Source organism: Cavia porcellus, unplaced genomic scaffold (genome assembly GCF_034190915.1).
Source record: "Cavia porcellus strain 051 isolate PalLab524CR breed Dunkin Hartley unplaced genomic scaffold, mCavPor4.1 scaffold_17, whole genome shotgun sequence".
In the NCBI taxonomy this organism is placed as follows: Eukaryota; Metazoa; Chordata; class Mammalia; order Rodentia; family Caviidae; genus Cavia; species Cavia porcellus.
In genome coordinates, this window is record NW_026947500.1 from 45,619,611 (window position 1) to 45,637,615 (window position 18,005).

Consider the following 18,005-nt stretch of genomic DNA (forward strand, 5'->3'; position numbering starts at 1 on the left):
GCGGGTGAGCACTGGGGCTTTAATACACAGCACAGCACGGCACTTGAGGCACAGGAGGGCAGCAGACACGTGGGCCGGGAGCTTGGTCCGGGGCTGGCAGTGGGACACAGCAGTGCTCCTGTCAGTAGTATGGCCGCCGTGGGTTGTTCTGTGGGAGCCAAGAGGTTGTGGGGTGAAGGTGCAGGCCCCTTGGGGCCTGGGGTGCTGGCCCACTGCTGCACCCCTCCCCGGGGAACATGGGGACATGGGGCCTGGGTGGGGTGGGGGGCACACACCAGGGGGTTGGGCCGGAAGCGGTAGGCCAGCATCATCCTCTTGCGGAAGGCCTCATACTCGTCGTCCTCCTTGGAGAGCTCGGCTGGCCGGTCGATGCCAAAGCCCGCGCCATCTACTGCAGTGGTGCCTCTGCAGGCAGGAGGAGTGTGGGCAGGGGTCCCTTCTGGGGGAGGCCCCGCCCCACCAGCTCTGGGGTCTATGAATCCAGGAGGCCTGGGGTGTGGAGGGGTGGGGCCGTGCTCACTTGTTCACCGGGTTCTTGATGCCCTGGCCCTCGGTGCCCAGCCCCTCGCCCTCCTTCCAGCCCATCTTCATGAGCATCTGGTAGCCGATGTTCTCCACTGTCAGCTTGAACTCCTTGTACTCTGAATAGTCGGGCTCCCGGCCCTCCTGTGGGGGGGGGGGGCAGAGGAGCCATCACCTGTGCTGGCCCTGCTTCACCGCATGCAGGCCACCTGCCCCTGTGCCTTGCCCCTTCCACCAGACCAGACTCCACCCCAAACCATGGAAGTCTTCACAGTTCTTCCCAGGGCCTCAGGATGCTGAGTTCCCTGGCAGCCAGGTGAAAAGGGGCAAGGTGGCACTGCCATGGTTGTGCCCCGGGAGGAAGACTAGCACTCGAATGTTAGGAAAAGTGCGTCTGCAGACAGCAATTCATTTCTGCTGTTTTTTTTTTTTTTTTTTTCCTTTTTGGTACTGGGGATCGAACTCACAACCTTGCATTTAACAGGCAGGCACTTAAGCCACTGAGCTAAATCCCTAGCCCTGTGCTGTTTCTGAGACAGGGCCTTGCTATGGCTGTCTAGATGGTCTAGTCTGGTCTACTGACCCTCCAGCTCCAGTTTGCAAATGGTTGGGACATCCAGTTGTGGCAGTGCATGCCTACAACCCCAGCACTCTGGGAGGCTGAGACAGGAAGATCACAAGTTGAGGTCCATCCTGTGCAACTTAGCAAGAATCTGTTTCAAAATCAAGTTTAAAATGGGCCAAGGACACAGATCAGTGTAAAGGCCCTGGGTTCCACTCCCAGCATCACACAGAATAAATCACAGAGGCATGGGATGATGGGCGCCCACCTTGGGGATGACTTACACTGAGTGCTAAAGGGGCATGTGGGTCAGTGAGGCCACCACCACCTCCCTGGCTGAGGCCGTGGGATGCAGGCAGTTTCCTGAGAGGACCCACGCTGGCCGGCTCACCTTGAGGGCCTTGAAGGTCTCCATGAACTTCTCTAGCTCGTCGGGGGGCAGGAAGTCTCCGATGAAGTGCTTGCCCCGGCCCATCTTCGTCAGCTGTTCAGCCCACTCTGTGGAGGGAGAGGGCGTGAGCAGAGGGACCTGGGGGAGACTCATACGGAGGCTCCCTTCCCTGCGGCCTACGCACCTCGAGTCTTGTCCATCTCCATGCGCCGCAGCTGGTGCTCCCAAGTGCCCAGCTCACTGTCTACCTCCTCATCGCTGTCGTAGCCGTGCTGGTGCTGCTGCAGCGCTTTCTCCCACAGCAGCTGCATGTCCTGCATGGCGCGCTTGTGCTGCATGATCATGTCGTACATCTGCTGCATCTGTGGGGTGGCTCGAGGCTGGTCAGTGCCCTGCTCTCGGCTCCCTGGGCACCGCGGGCCTGCCTGTGAGGACTGTGGTACGCCCCACTGTTACGTACCTCCTGCTGCTCCTTCAGCTGCTTTTTCTGGGCATCTGATAACTCCGTGACGCCCACCAGGCCCACTGGCTTCCCCTTCTCATAGCCGAGCCCCTTGAGGTCCTGCACTGCAGACGGGAGACGAGGGTAATGGGCACAACACGCCATCTGGGACAGAGCTCACAGCCCTCAAGGGCCCTGGGGCCACCTGGTGCTGTGAGGATTGCCAGCCTTCCGTGGCTGGTGACGCTGTTTCACCTCAGTGCTGTGTCCAGCACCATGCCTGAGAGGCTTGGGCCTCAACATCGCAAGACTAATGGGCAGGGACTCTGCAAGGCCAGAGGTGGGGCTGGAGCACGATCCCATGTTCTTGTGTGTCACACGCCTGTGTACACTGCTGCTTGGAAGGCAGAGTGTGCTGGTCTCCTGGGAGGGAGCAGCTGTGTGCAGAGCACTGACGTGGATGTGGGCTGTGCTGGGGACTGGGCTTCAGCCAGCAAGGCCAAGCCACTGAGGACACCGTGGCACCCCATCTGGTGAGAAGCTAAGCAGGATGTGAGCAGAACCATGGAGGACTAAGCGAGCTGAGTCACCTGGTCTTGGGGGTGGGCTTGGCCCTATTAATCACGGATAGGGGGTATTGTTCTGGGAGCTTGGTGCCTTGGGTTCCCCCAGCTCCACAAATATGTGTACATGTGCAACCCCGGGCACGCACAAACACAAACAGAAGAATCACGTGCTCTCCCTAGCTCTTTCCTGAGAGCCTTGTGTGACACAGGAAGCCTTAGGGTCCTCTCCTCCTCAGGCCACTCCCCTAGCCAGCAAGTGGCTGAGGCCCTCCCCACCATGACAGGGACCAGGGGACACAAGGCTGAGTGCGCCTGGGGTCTGGTGTGCATGCTCTGTGTGTGAGCAGCCCATGAGGAGCTGGGTCCTGGCTGACGATGCTGGCCGGAGCCCTGCAAGTGCAGTGGGAGGATGAGGATGTCACCAGCAGCCTTGGTGAGCTAAAGTAGGAGAGACAGGAATGAGTAAATGAAACAGTACAAAACCGCGACTGAGGAAACCCAGACCAACAGGCGATTCTTTGAGAAGATTCAGCACACTCTGCCTTCTGAGCAGCAGTGTACACTCTTAAGAAAGAAGAGTCTTGATTAAACGGGGAAAATGAGCACACAAGGACTAAAATGGAACCTCACAGCTAACTGCCTAAGAATGCAGACAACCTAACAAGTACGTTGACCTACACCCAATTCTAAGGTTCTCGGTTGTCTCTAGCAACCTTTCCTGGTTTTGGTTTTTATTACTTATGTATTTCATTACTGTACAAATGAAAGCTGGCCTTGAACTCTCAGCAACCTTCCTGCCTCAGCCTCCCCCATGCTGTAGTAACAGGCATGTACCACCATGCCCGGGTCTAATGCTCTTTCTGGCTTCATGCCTAGCTTGTCAACTTAGATAACCTGCTGCAAAGTCCTAGAGACTCGGAAGCCACCAAAACCAACTCAAGAAACTAAGCACCTGCGTGGCTGAACACCTCCCCAAGAAGAAAGTGCAGAGCCAGAAGCCCACCAGACACTTCAGAGAGGCAGCGACACCAATCCTCCAACTTGTTCCAGAATCCTGGGAGGACTGTAGGGCTGCCCTCCTGCATGAGGCCACAAGCAGACAGAGTAGCTCGAGGACCCCAGACCAATGTCCCTTTCCACACAGTGCGGAAAGTCCACATGATCCTAGGAAGCAAGCCTGGCAGCCCCTCCACAGGAACACACGCCCACACCAAGCAAACGCATCCTGGGAGCAAGAGTGGTTTAACCAGGAAGCACAAGACATGATCAATGTGACAGACGCTGAGAGAAGGGAGGAGCAGCAATCATGACCACAGTCACTGTGCAGAAAAGCCGGAGACAAAGCTTCAGACCTTCCCATGAGCAAAGCACTCAACAACCTTGGAAGAGAAGGAATTTCCTCAAGAGCACAAAGGTGCTGCTGGCGGGGGGGGGGGGGGGGGGAGTGTCCACAGCAGTGTGGCATGTGCCTGGCACAGGGACGTAGGGCTCTGTAGCCCAGCTGGTATCACACCCAGTGTGGAGGCCTGACAGCCTTCCTGCTCACATAGGGGTGGCCAGAGACACCTACTTCGGGCACAGGATGTCCCCATGGTTCTGGGAATCCAGCCAGAGCAGTTAGGGGAGAAACAGCAGTAAGATGTATGCAGACTGGGAAAACAGAAGTCAGACTTCCTATGTGCAGATGACACAATCACCTACGGAGAAACACTGGAGCCTGCAGCCTAGGGTGGGGGAAATCTGCTACTCGGGCCTGGGGAGCAGCGCAGGTTCCAGGCTAGCCTGGGCACCTGAGCAACACCTGATTAAAAATAATCAGAAACAGAAAAATTCTGGAAAAAGCACACATACACACACCTGCTACAGTACATGTAGCAAAGCTGCAGGACACTAAATAAACACACAAAAAATCAATTATCTAGAAAGTCTGAAAGAAAATGGAAAAATCAGTGCCACAACAGCAGCAATAAGGACAAAAAAGATGCAAGACTTATATAGGGAAAACTACCAACTAAAAATTAAAGATGAAAGAAACAGATGGGGACTGAGGATTTAGCTCAGCAGCATAAGCACCTGCCTTGCAAGTGTTAGGTCATGAGTTTGATCCCTGGTATAAAAAAAAAAAGAAACAGATGGAACAGTATCTTGTGTCCATAGAGCCTCAAGATGTCAGGGTTGCCCGAGGTGACCCACAGACCCAGGCGTCCCTGCCGAGACTGAGACAGTACCTGCAGATGAAAAGGCCCATTTGAAATTCAACTGGTACATGGGTGTGGCTGGTGGCAGAGTGTTTGCCTAGATGAGCTGGGCCATGAGTTCCATCAAAGCAACAACAATCCACCCATCCATCCATCCAACCCATCCATTCATTCACTCACTCATCCATCAGTCCATTCATATATCCATCTACCCACCCATCCATCAATCCATTCAAATCATCCATCCGTTCTCCCAGCCATCCATCTACCCATCTGTCTAACGCATCCATCCAAACATCTACCCACCCATCCACCCATGCATCCATCCATCCATCCACCCGTCCATCTACCCATCTATCTGTCTACCCATTTCTCCATGCACCCACTCATTCATCTACTCATCCACCCACCTACCGACCCACACATCTATCTATCCATCAATGAGCAAATGGTCCAAAAAAAAGTCAGTCAGAAAACTGGCATCTCTCCTTTCAAGCTTATAACTAGTGTCACTGAACACCACTGGTGTAAGGATAGACAATGACACTGTAACAGGACAGACATCTTAGAAATAAGCCTGTGTCTGTGGCCACTGCTGCTTGGAAGGCAGAGTGTGCTGGTCTCCTGGGAGGGAGCAGCTGTGTGCAGAGCACTGACGTGGATGTGGGCTGTGCTGGGGACTGGGCTTAACTTAAAACATTCGTGGTCTCCAAGGACACTTTTTTTTTGCAGGGGGAGGAGACAGGTCTCGAGATATAGTTGGGGCCTTGAACTCAGAGTTGCTCCTGCCTCAGCCTACCTAATAGCTGGGATGATAGGAGTCTGCGAAACACATGGCTTGGACCTAAGCAACCTGTGCTTAGCATCTAACAGGGGGTCCTAGCGCCAACTCCTGAGGACACACACACACACACGCACACACGCACACTGAACCTGGCTGCAGATGGAGCACACTGCACAGTGCTAGGCTGTGATGGGCAGAGGCCAGGCCCACCTGACAGGGGCGTGGGAGAGGCGTCCACTTCCCTCTGCACCAGCTCAGCGGGAGGCAGCTCCACCTTGTCCTCTTCCGGACCCCACCGGCTCTTCCGCTTCCGTTTGGCAGTGGCTGTGGAGGCTGAGGTGGGCTTGTCAGGCATAGCCGGGGTCGGGGGCACAGTGGGCGTGGGGGCAGCTGAGGCAAGACAGGCGGTGGCTGTAGGCAAGGGCCCCGTAGTCGTTGTCGTCACTGGGGCATTGGGAGGGGACTTGTGCCTCAAGCTGAGGTCGGCTGCCGCAAGGGTGCCAGGGGAGCCCGCTTTGGCTCTCCGGAACTCTTCCAGCTTCTGCCGGTAGTATCGGTACCCTTGGCTGTTGGGTTCATACAGAAAGCTGCAAAAGACAGAGGTGGAACCAGGTCAGCGGCCCTGCGCCCCAGGGCCCCCCAGGCTGTGATCCCCACTGCCACCTCCCTTGGGCCGGGCTCAGAGTGGGGGAGGGGCGATGTGGGGAGCAATGTGATGCACAGTCTCTCTGGTGACCTGCGTGGCAGCCAGGGAACCAATGAATATACAGACTAAAAACTCCATAGTTTTCCAGAAGGGCAAAGAGCATGCAGCTAGAGAATCACCCAGCCTGCAGGGTGCTCCCGCTCTGCCCTGCCCTTCACCTCCTGCTGCCCCAGGAGCTGAGTGCCGCCCTCTGCCGCCTTCCCGGCACCCTCTGCCTAGGACCATGGACCAAACCCTCCAAGCCTGGGAGCCATTGACCTCTACTCAAGCTTGACTGTCAGGGTCACCCAGCACCAAACCGACAGACAGATGGACAGACGGAGCCACTGCCTCAGCCCAGCAAGTCTGCAGTCCAGCCAGGGTGGGCAGCAGGAAGAGCACGAGGCCTATCTGTGGGGGCACACGGTCCACCTGAGTACGGCCTCCGAGCCAGAGCACAGTCACCAGGGGCACTATGAGGACCTTCTGGTCAGTCTGCTTTGGGGTATAGGCTCATCTCAACTTGCACTACCACCCAATTTCACCTAATGGATTTGGGGTTTTTCAAAAAAAAAACTCAATTGACCCGACACGTGCCTTTCCCTTGTGCTGTGGTTTGAACAGACTCTGTCCCTGCCTGTCCCCAGAGGCGCTCAGAGAAGGCAGAGGGGCTGCCTGTGTGCTGAAAGCTGGCCCTGTGCTGGCACTGGCTCTGCACCCTGCCCATCCTCTGGGCTTCCCAGCCTCCCCACCCTGGCTCCTGGCCTCCAGTGTGCTGAGCTGGTGTTCGCCTCTTTCCTCTGTGAAATGCCAAAACCCCAGGCATCCTGGCATTCTGTTATAGCAACCGAAATTGACAGAGCTGTAAAGGTGCTTGCCACCAACCGCACAGCCTCCCCGCCTCTGGCTGTGCCCCTACCTGTGCACCGCAGCACCTGGCAGCTAGACCCTACGGGGTGAGACCTGGGCACCCAGCCCAAAAACACGCAAACAGCACCTTCCACCAGAAGCCGGACACTCAGTTTGCTAATAACTTCTTGTCTGTGTGGGTGGCACCATCTGGGATGGAGACTCTGGGGGTGTGCATAGCTAACAAGGTGACAACTCAGAGAGAGGTACCTCTAGCTTCCTGCTGTTATCACTGCTTCCCTAAATTCCTCCAGGGAGCCTGAGCCCCCATGAGCTCTTGGGAGCACCAGGGGCTGCTGGGATTGGGCACAGGAGATGTAGCAAAGCACATGTGCTCCCTGACCTTTCGGGGGTTCCTGGCTGCCTGGTGCCCATTCTTTTAGCTCTGGCCTAAGGGGTGAGCAGAAGACACCCCCACTGGTCACTGTGCCAGCTTCCACTGAGGCTTCAAGCTAGGCACCCACCATCACCACTCCCAAATACACAGAGGGCTGCACAGCAGGGCTTGGGGCCACCTGAGCCCACAGCGCTCTCAGCTGTGACACAGGGAGAGAGGCTGGGGGATGCCAGGGACCCCGCAGGACTCAGGCTGTGGATGGAACCCACTGCCTGACCTGCTTCCTCTGCCACTGACTTCCGGTCAGTGCCCAGGCTAGAGGATTGGAAATAAACTGAACTGCTTATTTAATTAAATGAGGCCGGTCAGCTAAACAAAGGCAAAATGCAATGCCTCAGTGGCAGTGGGCTTAGAGTATGGGCCGTGGTGGAATATTTGTCACCACTGATACTGAGCTATGAGCAGGGCAGGCTTGGCACACACGAAACCCCAGCACTCCGGGAGGCTGAGGCAGTAGGGTGATAAGTTTGAGTCCAGCCTGGCCAATTAGGGAGTTACTGAAATCTGTCTCAAAATAAAGAATAAAAGGGCTGTCCTATGCTCTGGGTGGTTGACTGGGAATGGCAACACACACCATACATGCCATTGTTGTCACCTGGTTGCTATGTTTTGGGATTTTGTTCCTCTTTAAAATAAAAGGGATTTGGGGAGGAAAAAAAACAACAGGGCTGGGAGTGAAGCGCAGGGCGAAGAGCCGAGTTCAATCCCCCGGGGAACCCCCAGCACTCACTGTTAACACTGGTGGCACGAACTATGCCCAGCACGTCCATGGTCCCTCACAGCACAAACCTGAGACTTGGGACATCTGGGTGAGGGCATGCTAGCTGCCGGGCACTAGACTTGGGAGTGGCCCCCTCAACCCCAAGTCAGAGTATCGGCCCTGGCCTTGTGTCCAGCCCTGGATGCCCTCAGGCCCACCTCCTGGCAGCTGCCCGCCTGATGTTTGACTGCAGCCAGGCTGTGTCTGATTGGCAGCTCTCCCACACTGGCCCAGCCCCTGGGCTCTGCCCCTATGTGCCTCCCCACTTAACCCTGCAGAGCACTCCTGCAGGCGCCCTCTGCTGGCAGTCACAGGCGGGGATGCCGGGGCGCAAGTGGGAAGCCTAGTGCCTTAGTGTCTGCCCCCACCCACTGAGTCTACATCAACCTGACTGACCCACCTTCTGCTGTGCATGTGGGACCCACATCACGAGATGCCACAGGGCCTTGAAGACGTGTCACCCTGCCAGCCTTACTCTGTAGCAGGGATAGTGATAGTCCCCAGGGGCCACAGGCCTTTCCAGAGCAAAGCAGGTGCTGAGCCTTGCAATGGATGAGCAAGGGGAGCTGGGCCTGTTTCCGGGCTGGGGTTGGTGTGGACTACCTCTTACCTGTCCCACATTGGGGCCTGCCCCTTAGGCAGAGTCCCACATTCCCTGCCAGTCCTCTTATGGAATACAGGAGACCCGGGGAGCACAGAGGCAACAGGGCTTAGGAGAGGCACCCCGGAGCCCAGACATACTGGCCAACACACGCAGCATTGCTCCTGAGCTCAGCCCATCCTAGCTGCAACACCATCTGACAAGGAGGCACCCCACAATGGGATGGCAACAGCTGCGAAGGACAGAGCCTTCTGTGGCAGGTCCCTGTGACACTGGGGGCACGGGGTCTGGGTGAGCACACCCTTTACCTGAAGGCCTGGTTCTCTCGGTTGTTCTGGAGGGCGATAGTTTCCACCTCAGGACCCCCATCGGCTATGAACCTGGCCAGCTTTTCTGCGAGGTTCTTGACCTCTTTGTCGTCTGGGGGTGAAACTTTAAGCAGGCTGTCAGTACTGAGCTCAACTCACCACACCCAACAGCCTAAGCCTGCTAAGAGCCCACGGGCAGTGCAGCCACGAGGGTTAGGAGCGATACAAAAAGAAACAGGCAAACGGAATCGGGTTACTGCACTGGGACCAAACCGGAGTCCGCGAAGACGGCGCCCGAGCCCAGCCCCAGTGCCCACCCTGTGTCAGCCTACCACGGGGCCCGCTCTTCAGTGGGCAGAGCGCAGCTCAAGGCCTGCTCCTGCCCTGCCACCCTGCAGCATTTGGCTGAGGTCACTCTCCAGGCTGGAGACTGACCAGCACCCCCGGCTTCCCGAAACTCACCCAGCAGTCTCCCAGTGGCCTCTGTCCCCCGCCCGCCTCCCTGGCAAGCCCAGGGATGTGCTCAGAGCCCTCACGCTGGTTCAAGTGACAGGCCAACCCACCTCCGGCCTGATGTGCAGAACCTGGCCCCCCAAGTGCCCTTGCCACTGCCCTGGCCACAAGGCTTTGTGCAGAGGCCTCCACTGTACCTTTGGGTGCTCCCAGGCCCTCCCGCCCCTCCTCCCACCTACCTTTCTGGGGGGCTGCCTGCGGCTTCTGTGCTGCCTTCTTCATCTCAGCCACCTTCTTTCTGTAGTAGAGGAATTCTCTGCTATTCTTATCGTGCAAAAACCTGTCAAGGAAGAGACCGGGCAGAGGTGAGCTCCAGGACTGGCAGCCCTGTGTGCAGGAGTAGCTTCTCCCATGCAGATACAGGCAGAGCCCTGGTGGCCTCGGGTGGGACCTGAGCACCCAGCCCAGTCACTGGGGCACATACAAACACCCTGACACTGCGCAGCCCCAGCTGGGATACTCACGTGAATGCGGGGTTATCCTTGTAGTCCTCCATAGCTACTTTCTCTAACTCGGGGCCTCCTTCCGCCACAAAGCGGGCCAGTTTCTCTATCACTTTCCGAGTTTCGGCTCCCTCTGGGGGTGAAACTTTAAGGAGGCTGTCAGTACTGGGGCTCCACTCCCACACCCCACAGTCAAGGCACATGCTTGCTACAGACCAATGACAGAGGGTCAGGGAGAAGAGGTGACAGGCCGAGGTCACCAAGTCCAGGTCCAGGCACAGTGTGTCGGCGAGGGGCGCGAGGGCCTTGGGTGGCCTGAGTCCGTCCCCAGGGTGCAGGGGGGTCGTGCGGAACCGTGGCTGGCCTCCGCTGCTTGTCTGGGTTTTGGGGGGTAGTGGTGAGGAGGGGAAATGCTTAACGCTTTGCTTTCTTTGCCAGTTTTCAGTCTAACACATCGCTGCCCTTCCATCCTTCCAAGGTGACACATGCTCCTTTATAATTAGCGTTACGAGTGCTGAGTGAGACCCTCAGGCTGGGGTTCAATCCACTGCCATCAACGTCCTCCCAGGAGCTCCTGGCCGGTGGAGCTTCTTCCGGGTGGCTCCCGAGAGCTCCGAGGTCACCTCACACACTTCCTGCCCATACCCAGAGCCAGTCAGCTCTGTAAGAGGTCCTGGCTTCCGTCAGTGAGAAACTGCTCCAGACCTTGGGGCACTAGGCTGCCGCGGTAACAGGCTTACCCATTATCTGGGGCCCTGGCGGGGATGCAGCTATAAAGATACATTTTCACACACGGATTAGCCTCCTAGCCTGAGCCATGTGGAACCTGCTTTCACATTTCTGGCAGGCCTACCTGAGGCCATCTGCCAGTTCCTCTATAGATCACATCCCTGTCCGGGAACTCGCGGGGAAAAATCTCTTGTCAGTTGGTTAGGATATCTGGCTACTGAACTAGCTGCTCCATCGGTAGTGACTTTTTTTTTTTTTTTGAGACAGGGCTCACCGTGCAGTCCATATGAACTCGTTATATAGCCCAGGCTGGGCCTGACCTCCCAGAAATCCTCCTGCCTTAGCCTCCCAAGTGCTGGGATCTCAGGTACAGGCCACCACACCTGCCTTGTGGCTTTCTGCAGCAAATCTTACTTGCTTTGTTGCTGAGGCTGCTGGGAAGCTCATGGGGAGTGGGGGGGGGCAGGGACATACATGGCCTGAGGGGGGCTCTGTGTGGCCCCAGGGCCGATCTGTGCCTGAGTTTCCTCCACCTAGCTCTCCTCCCATGCGCCCAGTAAGAACCCTGGACTCTCGCTGTTTCTAGCAACAGATGCAGCCACAGCAGCAGGTGACTGTAGCAGGCCTCACTATGCCCTTGTGTCCCTCAGAGCAGCTGCCAGCTCACAGGTGGCTGGGTCTGGCAGGCTTCTGCCAGTCTGCTTCACTGTTGAGGGACAGGATGGAACTGTGCTCCCAGGCCTCCATGTGCCTCATTGGGCATGCACACAGGCTGGGTCACCAGCAGTGCTGCACAGCTGCCCTCTGCAGTCCCCAAGGGCTATTCTTTCCTCAGGAAAAAACCGAGACCTCAGCCTGCACGCTGATTCCGCTGGCCTAGACTGGCAGGACAGACCATGTGTGCCAGGACAGTGGCCCCCATCTGTGTCAGATGAGGAGGGTTGCAAGGACACCCTCTCCAATGCTGCCTGCCCCAAGGTGGGCACATTAGTTCCTGCTGCCCGCCTCCACTCCACTATGCCCAGAGGGCCCCACCCCAGCCAGCTGCTCTGCCCAGTGGCCTGGGAACTGCAAATGGCATGGGGAAGTGGGTGGTGGCCTCCATTACCTTTGATCTCCAGCCACTGCTCATAATCCTCTTCCTCGTCCTCATCAGGGGCCTGGAAGACGCTGGGGCGCTGGGCCACGGGCAGCTGCTTGGCATGTGAGTAGTTCCTCACCTGGCCCGGGGGGCTGCCCAGCCCCAGTCCCGTGCGCTTGCTCAGCAGCAGGGGCCTCTTGGCACTAGTGGCAGGGGCACTAGGAGTGGCGCTGGTCAGGGTGCTGGGGAGCGGATCTGGGGAAAGAAGGAGGAAGGTGCCCTCAGGTCTGCAGCACGGTCTCCTACCTCGCCAGTGCTGTGGGGCCTGCTTCCTGCTGTTAAGATGGGAGGCTGTCTGGGTTTTCAGATGGGGGTCCTAAGGCTCAAAGTTGCCCAGACTGGGCTGTGTGGGGAGCAGACCCTGTGCCAGCCCTTCTGGATTGGCCCACACCCCCAGCTCCACTTGGGGCATCCCCAGACCGGCTGCAGAGATGGAGCTGGCCTGAGACCCTGAGGAAAAGGGCCTCAAACAACTTGTCCCTCTCCTCTGTGACTCATTTCAACCCCGATGGATGAACTCTCAGCTGGTCACTGGGAATCCTGGCAAAGCCCAAAGGCTGGCTGTTTCCCAAGTGAGGAGGTCTCAGACAGGCCAAGTGTACCTCATGGGGGAGGGGGCAGGGTACTCTCACACCAGGCACCTTGCTGTCCTGCAGGACACGTGTGGTGTCCCATTGCCTGTGGTGGAGCTACTGCTGTGCAGGGAGGTGGAGGGGTGCACTAGGGGACCTCTGGGGTGCTGTGCAGAAGGCAGGCCTGGAGAAGGCTCTTCTGACCCAAGCCCCCTGCTCAAGGACCCACGGCTGCAGGGATGGTCATGGGGAGGCAGGGCCAGGGTGTCCCAGAGTTCACTGGCTAGCATCATGAATAAGTGGCCGGTGCACATGCCCTCTGGCTGTAATTCAGGCTGACTCTGCCCCTGGGCCTAAGTGGCTGCAGCTCCCCTGGTGTAAAGTGGGGTGCAAGCTTGAGAGAGGTGTGTGGGTCCACACTACACAGCACAGAATCTCACAGGGTGAGAAAGAAAAGCAAGGAGCCAAACAACATTGCCACTAAGGTTCGAGTGACAGGATGCTAGGTCTGAGGAGCTGTTCACAGATTCCTGTCGGGAGCTGGGTGGGGGCGGAATTCTATTTCCAGGGGGCGGGGGAAGGGGAACACTATGGTGGCCTGAATTCCCAGGCATGCAGGAGGCTCTCAGTAAATGCCACAGCCCTGTGATAATCATCAGGGTTTTCTAGCCCCAGCCACCCCAAAGCCTCTGTCCTCAGTCACAGCCCAGGTACCTGAGGCCAGCCTGGTGCTGTCACTCCATCTGCAGGTGGCCCCTTGTGCCATCAGTGGCTGATGATTCCCCATTGTCCAGTGGCCCCCACTGGACTCTGGCTTCCTGTCTTTGCTTAGTATGACAGCTGCCCAGGCCAGACACGGTTAAGGGCAGGAGGGCACTGGATAAACTCAGGGGGAGCCCAGTGGCTCTGATGTGGAAACTGGCCCTTCCTGCGAGCTGTGTCTGGGGTTCGAGGTGGACTATACTCACCGGGGCGGGTCTGTGCCTTCTGTAACTTCAAAAACTGCTGCAAGAAGCTGCCGTCATTGGCAAACTTGTTGGAGATGCAGGAATTATGTGCGTTCACGACTCTGGAAGCCAGAGGACAGTGTGAGTGAGGAGTGGCTGGCACCTGAGCCCTGCATCCCTACCTTACAATACATTTTACTGTGCACGTACTCAAGTCATACCATGATAAAAACATTTTCTAAAAAAGTAGATGAAAAGCAGAATATAAAACTGACCCTTATTTCAACCCTAACTCTGTTTTCCAATACTGGGGATAGAACCCAGGACCTTTGTGCTGAGTTACAACTCTAGCCTAGCCCTTTTCTTTTTTGGTACTGGGAATCAAACTCAGGACCTTGTGCTTGCCAAGCAGGTGCTGTGCCGCTGAGCTATGTCCCTGGCAAAATAGATTTTTTTCAGTACCGGCAATCGAACTCAGGACCTTGCACTTGCCAGACAGGCACATATACCACTGAACACAACCTGGTCCCCTATTCTTTTTTTGAGGCAGGGTTTTGCTAAGTTGCTCAGGCAGGGATCAAATTTGGGATCTTCCTGCCTCAGCCTCCTAGAGCAACAAGATCACAGTTGTGTGCCACCACACCTGGTTTCTTCAGGTATAAATCCTAAATTTTGATGGTCTGGCTTTCACAGTGGGAAAACCACCTTATTTCCAAAGCTTTCTGTGCTGTACACCTACCCACCCAATGTGCTCACCGTTGCCCATCCTCAGACTGTGGTTCCCAGCCTCTCGGCAGCCTTCAGGCAGGTAACCCTGAAGAGCCTTTCCCAACTCTAGGTGTGCTGGCCAAGCAGTCACTCAACAGTCAGTGCAAATGTTGCCAAGCACCTCAGAGGTGTCAGGCCCTGTCCAATTCCCGCCCTCATGAGGAGCTGTGGCCTCTGGAAAAGGCAGAAGCTCAAACAGAACCGGGTAGATTAACACACCCCTCACTTCACACCCAAGAGGAAGGGGCCTGCCTTTCCAATCAGCGACTGGAAACCTGAAATTCTTAATGTCATTCCTCCACTCAAAATCCTTTAGCATGAGCTGGCTCCATGGCTCCATGGTGAGTGCCCACTTAGAACGTACCAGGCCACCAGGTTCCACCCCCTGGGACAGGCTGGGAGAAAAATCCTGCTCTGCAACAACCCCTATGGCACTTGCAGACTCTCACTTGTTCCTGGTTTGACCTAGGCCTCTTGGTGGCCCTATGGTGGCTGCTGTGTGTGGGGACAATGACTCATGCCACCCTCCAGCCTGAGGTACACTGCTACCCCTTTGCTAGAAGCCACACAGAGTGGAGATGGAGTCTACACTGCCCCATTTGCTTATCCTTGCATCGATGGGGATGGAGTCAGGGCCTCACCAAGCCCCACCACTGAGCCACACTCCAGCCCAGAGTCCAGTTTTTGCTGTGTGCTGCCTGCCTGTCTCCTACCCCACAGCTGGGGGGGCGGGAAATAAGTGCTGATGCAGGAGTAGGCAGGGCGTCCCCCACACCACCACACACCCGTCATTCTGTGCATCCTTGAGCTGAGGCCAGTTAAGGGCACGCAGAACTGGGAGGTACTCACTCGCCAGGGTGTGAGGACTGAGGGCTGGCCACCTGATTCTGCTTGGCTTTCTGCTCCATTTTGGCTTCAATTTCCCGTTTCTTCTGAGCAATGAGCTCTTCCTGGTGAAGGATGTTCATGTTCATCTTTCCAGATTTGGGAGGAGCAACCCCAAACCACCTGTTGGCCTTTCCTGGGGAGGAAAAAGCAGATCACAAATCACTTGGGCTCCACAAATACCCAGGACGAGCTACTGACATCTTTTCAGATTCTCCCACCCAGCTCTCCGCGCAGTCAAAAAATGCTGAGCAGCCACTACCGAGCTTGCCCTGTGGGTGCTGGGCAGGAGACAAGGGGTTCACCCATCCAGAGCTCGCCCCGGGCTTTGGGGACAACAGCCCCAGAAGAAACAAATAACTTCAAATGGTATTAAGAACTCTAGTGGATCAGAGTAATGGAAGAGGCCTTGACAGTTGGAAAACAGCCACCAGAAGGGGACGCTTAAGTTGGAATTGAAGGATAAGGGAGCCAGCATTGTGAAAACCCGAAGGAGGGATCTGGCAAAAGGACAGAGCAGATGCTGAAAGCCCAGGGCAAAAGAGGCCTTTTTGCTGCTTTTGGGGTTGGACAGGGGCACGGGATGGATAAAGCAGGTTGCTCCAGGGCTGTGGTAGGGGAAGAGTGAGCATCTGGATTTTACTTTGCATGTCGGGGAAGTGGCAGGTGAGCAATAAGCTTAGCAGCGAGAGCCAATGGGTCTTTTTATTTTCAAGTTTGCCCCAGTGAGGAGGTGGTTGGAGAGTAGTGGGCAGTGAGGAGACCAAGGAGGTCTGGCCTTCAAACAAAAGATGATGGTGTCTCTGGGCTGGCCACTGAGATGGAGAAGACTCCCAAAAATTTTGTTCCCAGTGGGACTGGGAATAAAATCCAAATTCTGGAAGATGTTTTTCCAAGCCTTGTTAGAACTGTTTATCTTCTTTACTCCTGTGCCACCCTTTAAGGGGGATAACACAGCCCACCCCAGGGTCTTTGCACTTGCTGGCTGCCCCGCCTCCGGGGAGGACTGCTCCACTGGACTTGCTGCTGGGATCACCTCATGTCAACTGTCTTCTGCTCACAGAGGTCTTTCCTGCCTAGTCTTGCCTCACATCAACACAAAGGTCTGTGTAATTAATCTGGTACCTGTGCACTGACACCCTAGTTTCTTGATGGGAGGGCCCTGCGTTGCACCCGCTGCATCCCTGGCGCCTACCACAGTGCCTGGTACACAACACCTACTAACTGGATGAATGCACCCTGTTCTGGGGGGTGGACAAACAGCAAGGCTTGGAGATAAGTGGGTTCAAAAGCCCTGACAATGTGTGTACCAAAAGCCCCAGAATGGCCCTAAAACGCATCCTGTCCAGGAGGCGGGCTCAAGACTGCTGCCCTATCTGGGGTCGTAGCTCAGAGCACCTCTGAAAGTGGCTTTTCGGCAAGTGACAGGGGCCGACCCGCGGGACAGCCTTGACGGAAAACGCGGCGCCTTCAGCGGACCAGGCGGGAGCGACTAGCAAGATGGGTCTGGTGTCTCAGAAGAAAGAGGTGCAAAAGTCGTCTCTATGTCCTGCCTGGAGGCCGAGGCGAGAAATCTGCGGGTCTGAGCAGGACCCACAGGAGACAAAAAACGCGTCATACAGCAAAAAATATCCAGGCAAGCGCCTGAGGGAATGCGGGGGCTGTTACCTGCAACATCCCGGTTGTCCATCTTTAGACGCATCCAATCCCACAATGCTTAAGGCACCACCTGGGGGAACCTGTTATAGTGCGCGTGGCCTCATGGGAGACGTAGTCCGTATCGTGCAGGCACGTTCCGCTGCTGCCAAATACCAGCGGTCTGAACCATAAAAAAAAGCAAGCCTCAGTCTGATAGAGATGTAAAGCCTCAGTTCCGATGATCCGGAGTGTGTTACCCTCTCTCCTACCTTTGTTTATCCACAGCCAACCCTAAATACTGACTACATATCCCAGGATGCCTTTTGCAGCATATCTCGCGAGAGCCCCGAGAGACGCCCGACCCCGCCCCGCACGCCTGCTTCCGCCTCCCTGTGGAAGCTGCTTCTTGTTGTGGAGGCCAAAATGGCGGCTCAAGCGGCGGCAGCGGCCCAAGCTGCTGCGGCCCAGGCAGCGCAGGCCGAGGCGGCCGAGTCGTGGTACCTGGCACTCCTGGGCTTTGCCGAGCACTTCCGCACTTCCAGTCCGCCCAAGATCCGCCTGTGTGTCCACTGCCTGCAGGCCGTATTCCCCTTCAAGCCGCCGCAGCGCATCGAGGCCCGCACGCACCTGCAGCTCGGCTCGGTGCTCTACCACCACACCAAGAACAGCGAGCAGGCTCGGAGCCACCTGGAGAAGGCGGTGAGCGCGGCTGGACCGCGGTGGCGTGGCGCAGGCGCCGTGCGGGATCCCGGGCGGGCGGGCGGGAGTCGGGGCGCGGCGTCCCGAGTGTGGCCGGAGCGGAGTCTTTCTCCCCAGGCCCCGCCGGCCGCGCCCTCCGTGTGTTTCCGTTTCTGGCGGCCGTCAGGGCTGCGGGACCTCCTCTTCCGCGGGGGACTCGGAAAGTCGCTGCTGCTTAGGGTCCGCAGGGTCCCTGGCTGCCCAGTTCTAGGAAGGGCTCCTCTCGTTGGTGGCGCTAGGCACTGGGGACTCGAGCGTCCGCGCGAACGCGTCCGCCCGCGGTGGCTCGGGCCGGGAGGGTCGAGGGCCTGGCGACTGGGGGCGCGGGGCCGCGGCTGCGGTGACTCTGGATGGAGGAGGGCGGGGTGACAGCGACTCTCTGGCAGCGACAGGGCCACAGTGACGGGCCTGGCGTGCCTGTGGCTGACGTCCGCTTCTCCGCAGACTCGGAGGGCGTCGCGGGCCCCGAGCCCCTTACCCCGGAAGTTAGGCAGGGAAGGCCAGGC

General features: G+C 57.1%; 2 protein-coding genes across 4 annotated transcripts in view; one reads left to right on the forward strand and one right to left on the reverse strand.

Annotated features, from left to right (window-relative positions):
- Sugp1 (SURP and G-patch domain containing 1) lies at window positions 1-17,444 on the reverse strand. 2 transcript variants are annotated; one of them, XM_013147539.3, is made up of 15 exons: window positions 17,263-17,444; window positions 16,792-16,942; window positions 15,088-15,259; window positions 13,492-13,592; window positions 11,919-12,146; window positions 10,103-10,214; window positions 9,818-9,918; window positions 9,126-9,249; window positions 5,676-6,052; window positions 1,936-2,042; window positions 1,660-1,837; window positions 1,476-1,582; window positions 521-666; window positions 276-405; window positions 1-148 (listed from the first exon to the last, which is right to left on the reverse strand). In XM_013147539.3, the coding sequence occupies exons 2-15, from the start codon at window positions 16,823-16,825 to the stop codon at window positions 122-124; spliced, it is 1,944 nt and encodes a 647-aa protein (XP_013002993.1). In that variant the 5' UTR covers window positions 16,826-16,942; window positions 17,263-17,444; the 3' UTR covers window positions 1-121. The 2 variants fall into 2 exon arrangements, with proteins under 2 accessions (XP_013002993.1, XP_003465169.1); XM_003465121.5 differs by having other exon boundaries at window positions 10,103-10,226.
- Window positions 17,144-18,005, forward strand: part of Mau2 (MAU2 sister chromatid cohesion factor) — a 20,508-nt gene continuing 19,646 nt past the window's right edge. For both annotated transcript variants that reach the window (XM_003465122.5, XM_005001630.4), the window contains exon 1: window positions 17,144-17,460. In XM_003465122.5, coding sequence (XP_003465170.1) covers window positions 17,185-17,460 — 276 coding nt within the window. In that variant the 5' untranslated portion in view covers window positions 17,144-17,184. The remainder of the gene's footprint in view (window positions 17,461-18,005) is intronic.

Bases quoted from the DNA above. Each gene is read 5' to 3' on its own strand.
- Sugp1 (XM_003465121.5), bottom strand. From the start codon at position 16,825: ATGCGTCTAAAGATGGACAACCGGGATGTTGCAG. The intron at 10,227-11,918 runs GTAATGGAGGCC...GCCTCCTTAAAG, and splicing joins GCAGTGGCTGGAGATCAAAG to TTTCACCCCCAGAGGGAGCC. The intron at 406-520 runs GTGAGCACGGCC...TCCTGCCTGCAG, and splicing joins ATCAAGAACCCGGTGAACAA to AGGCACCACTGCAGTAGATG.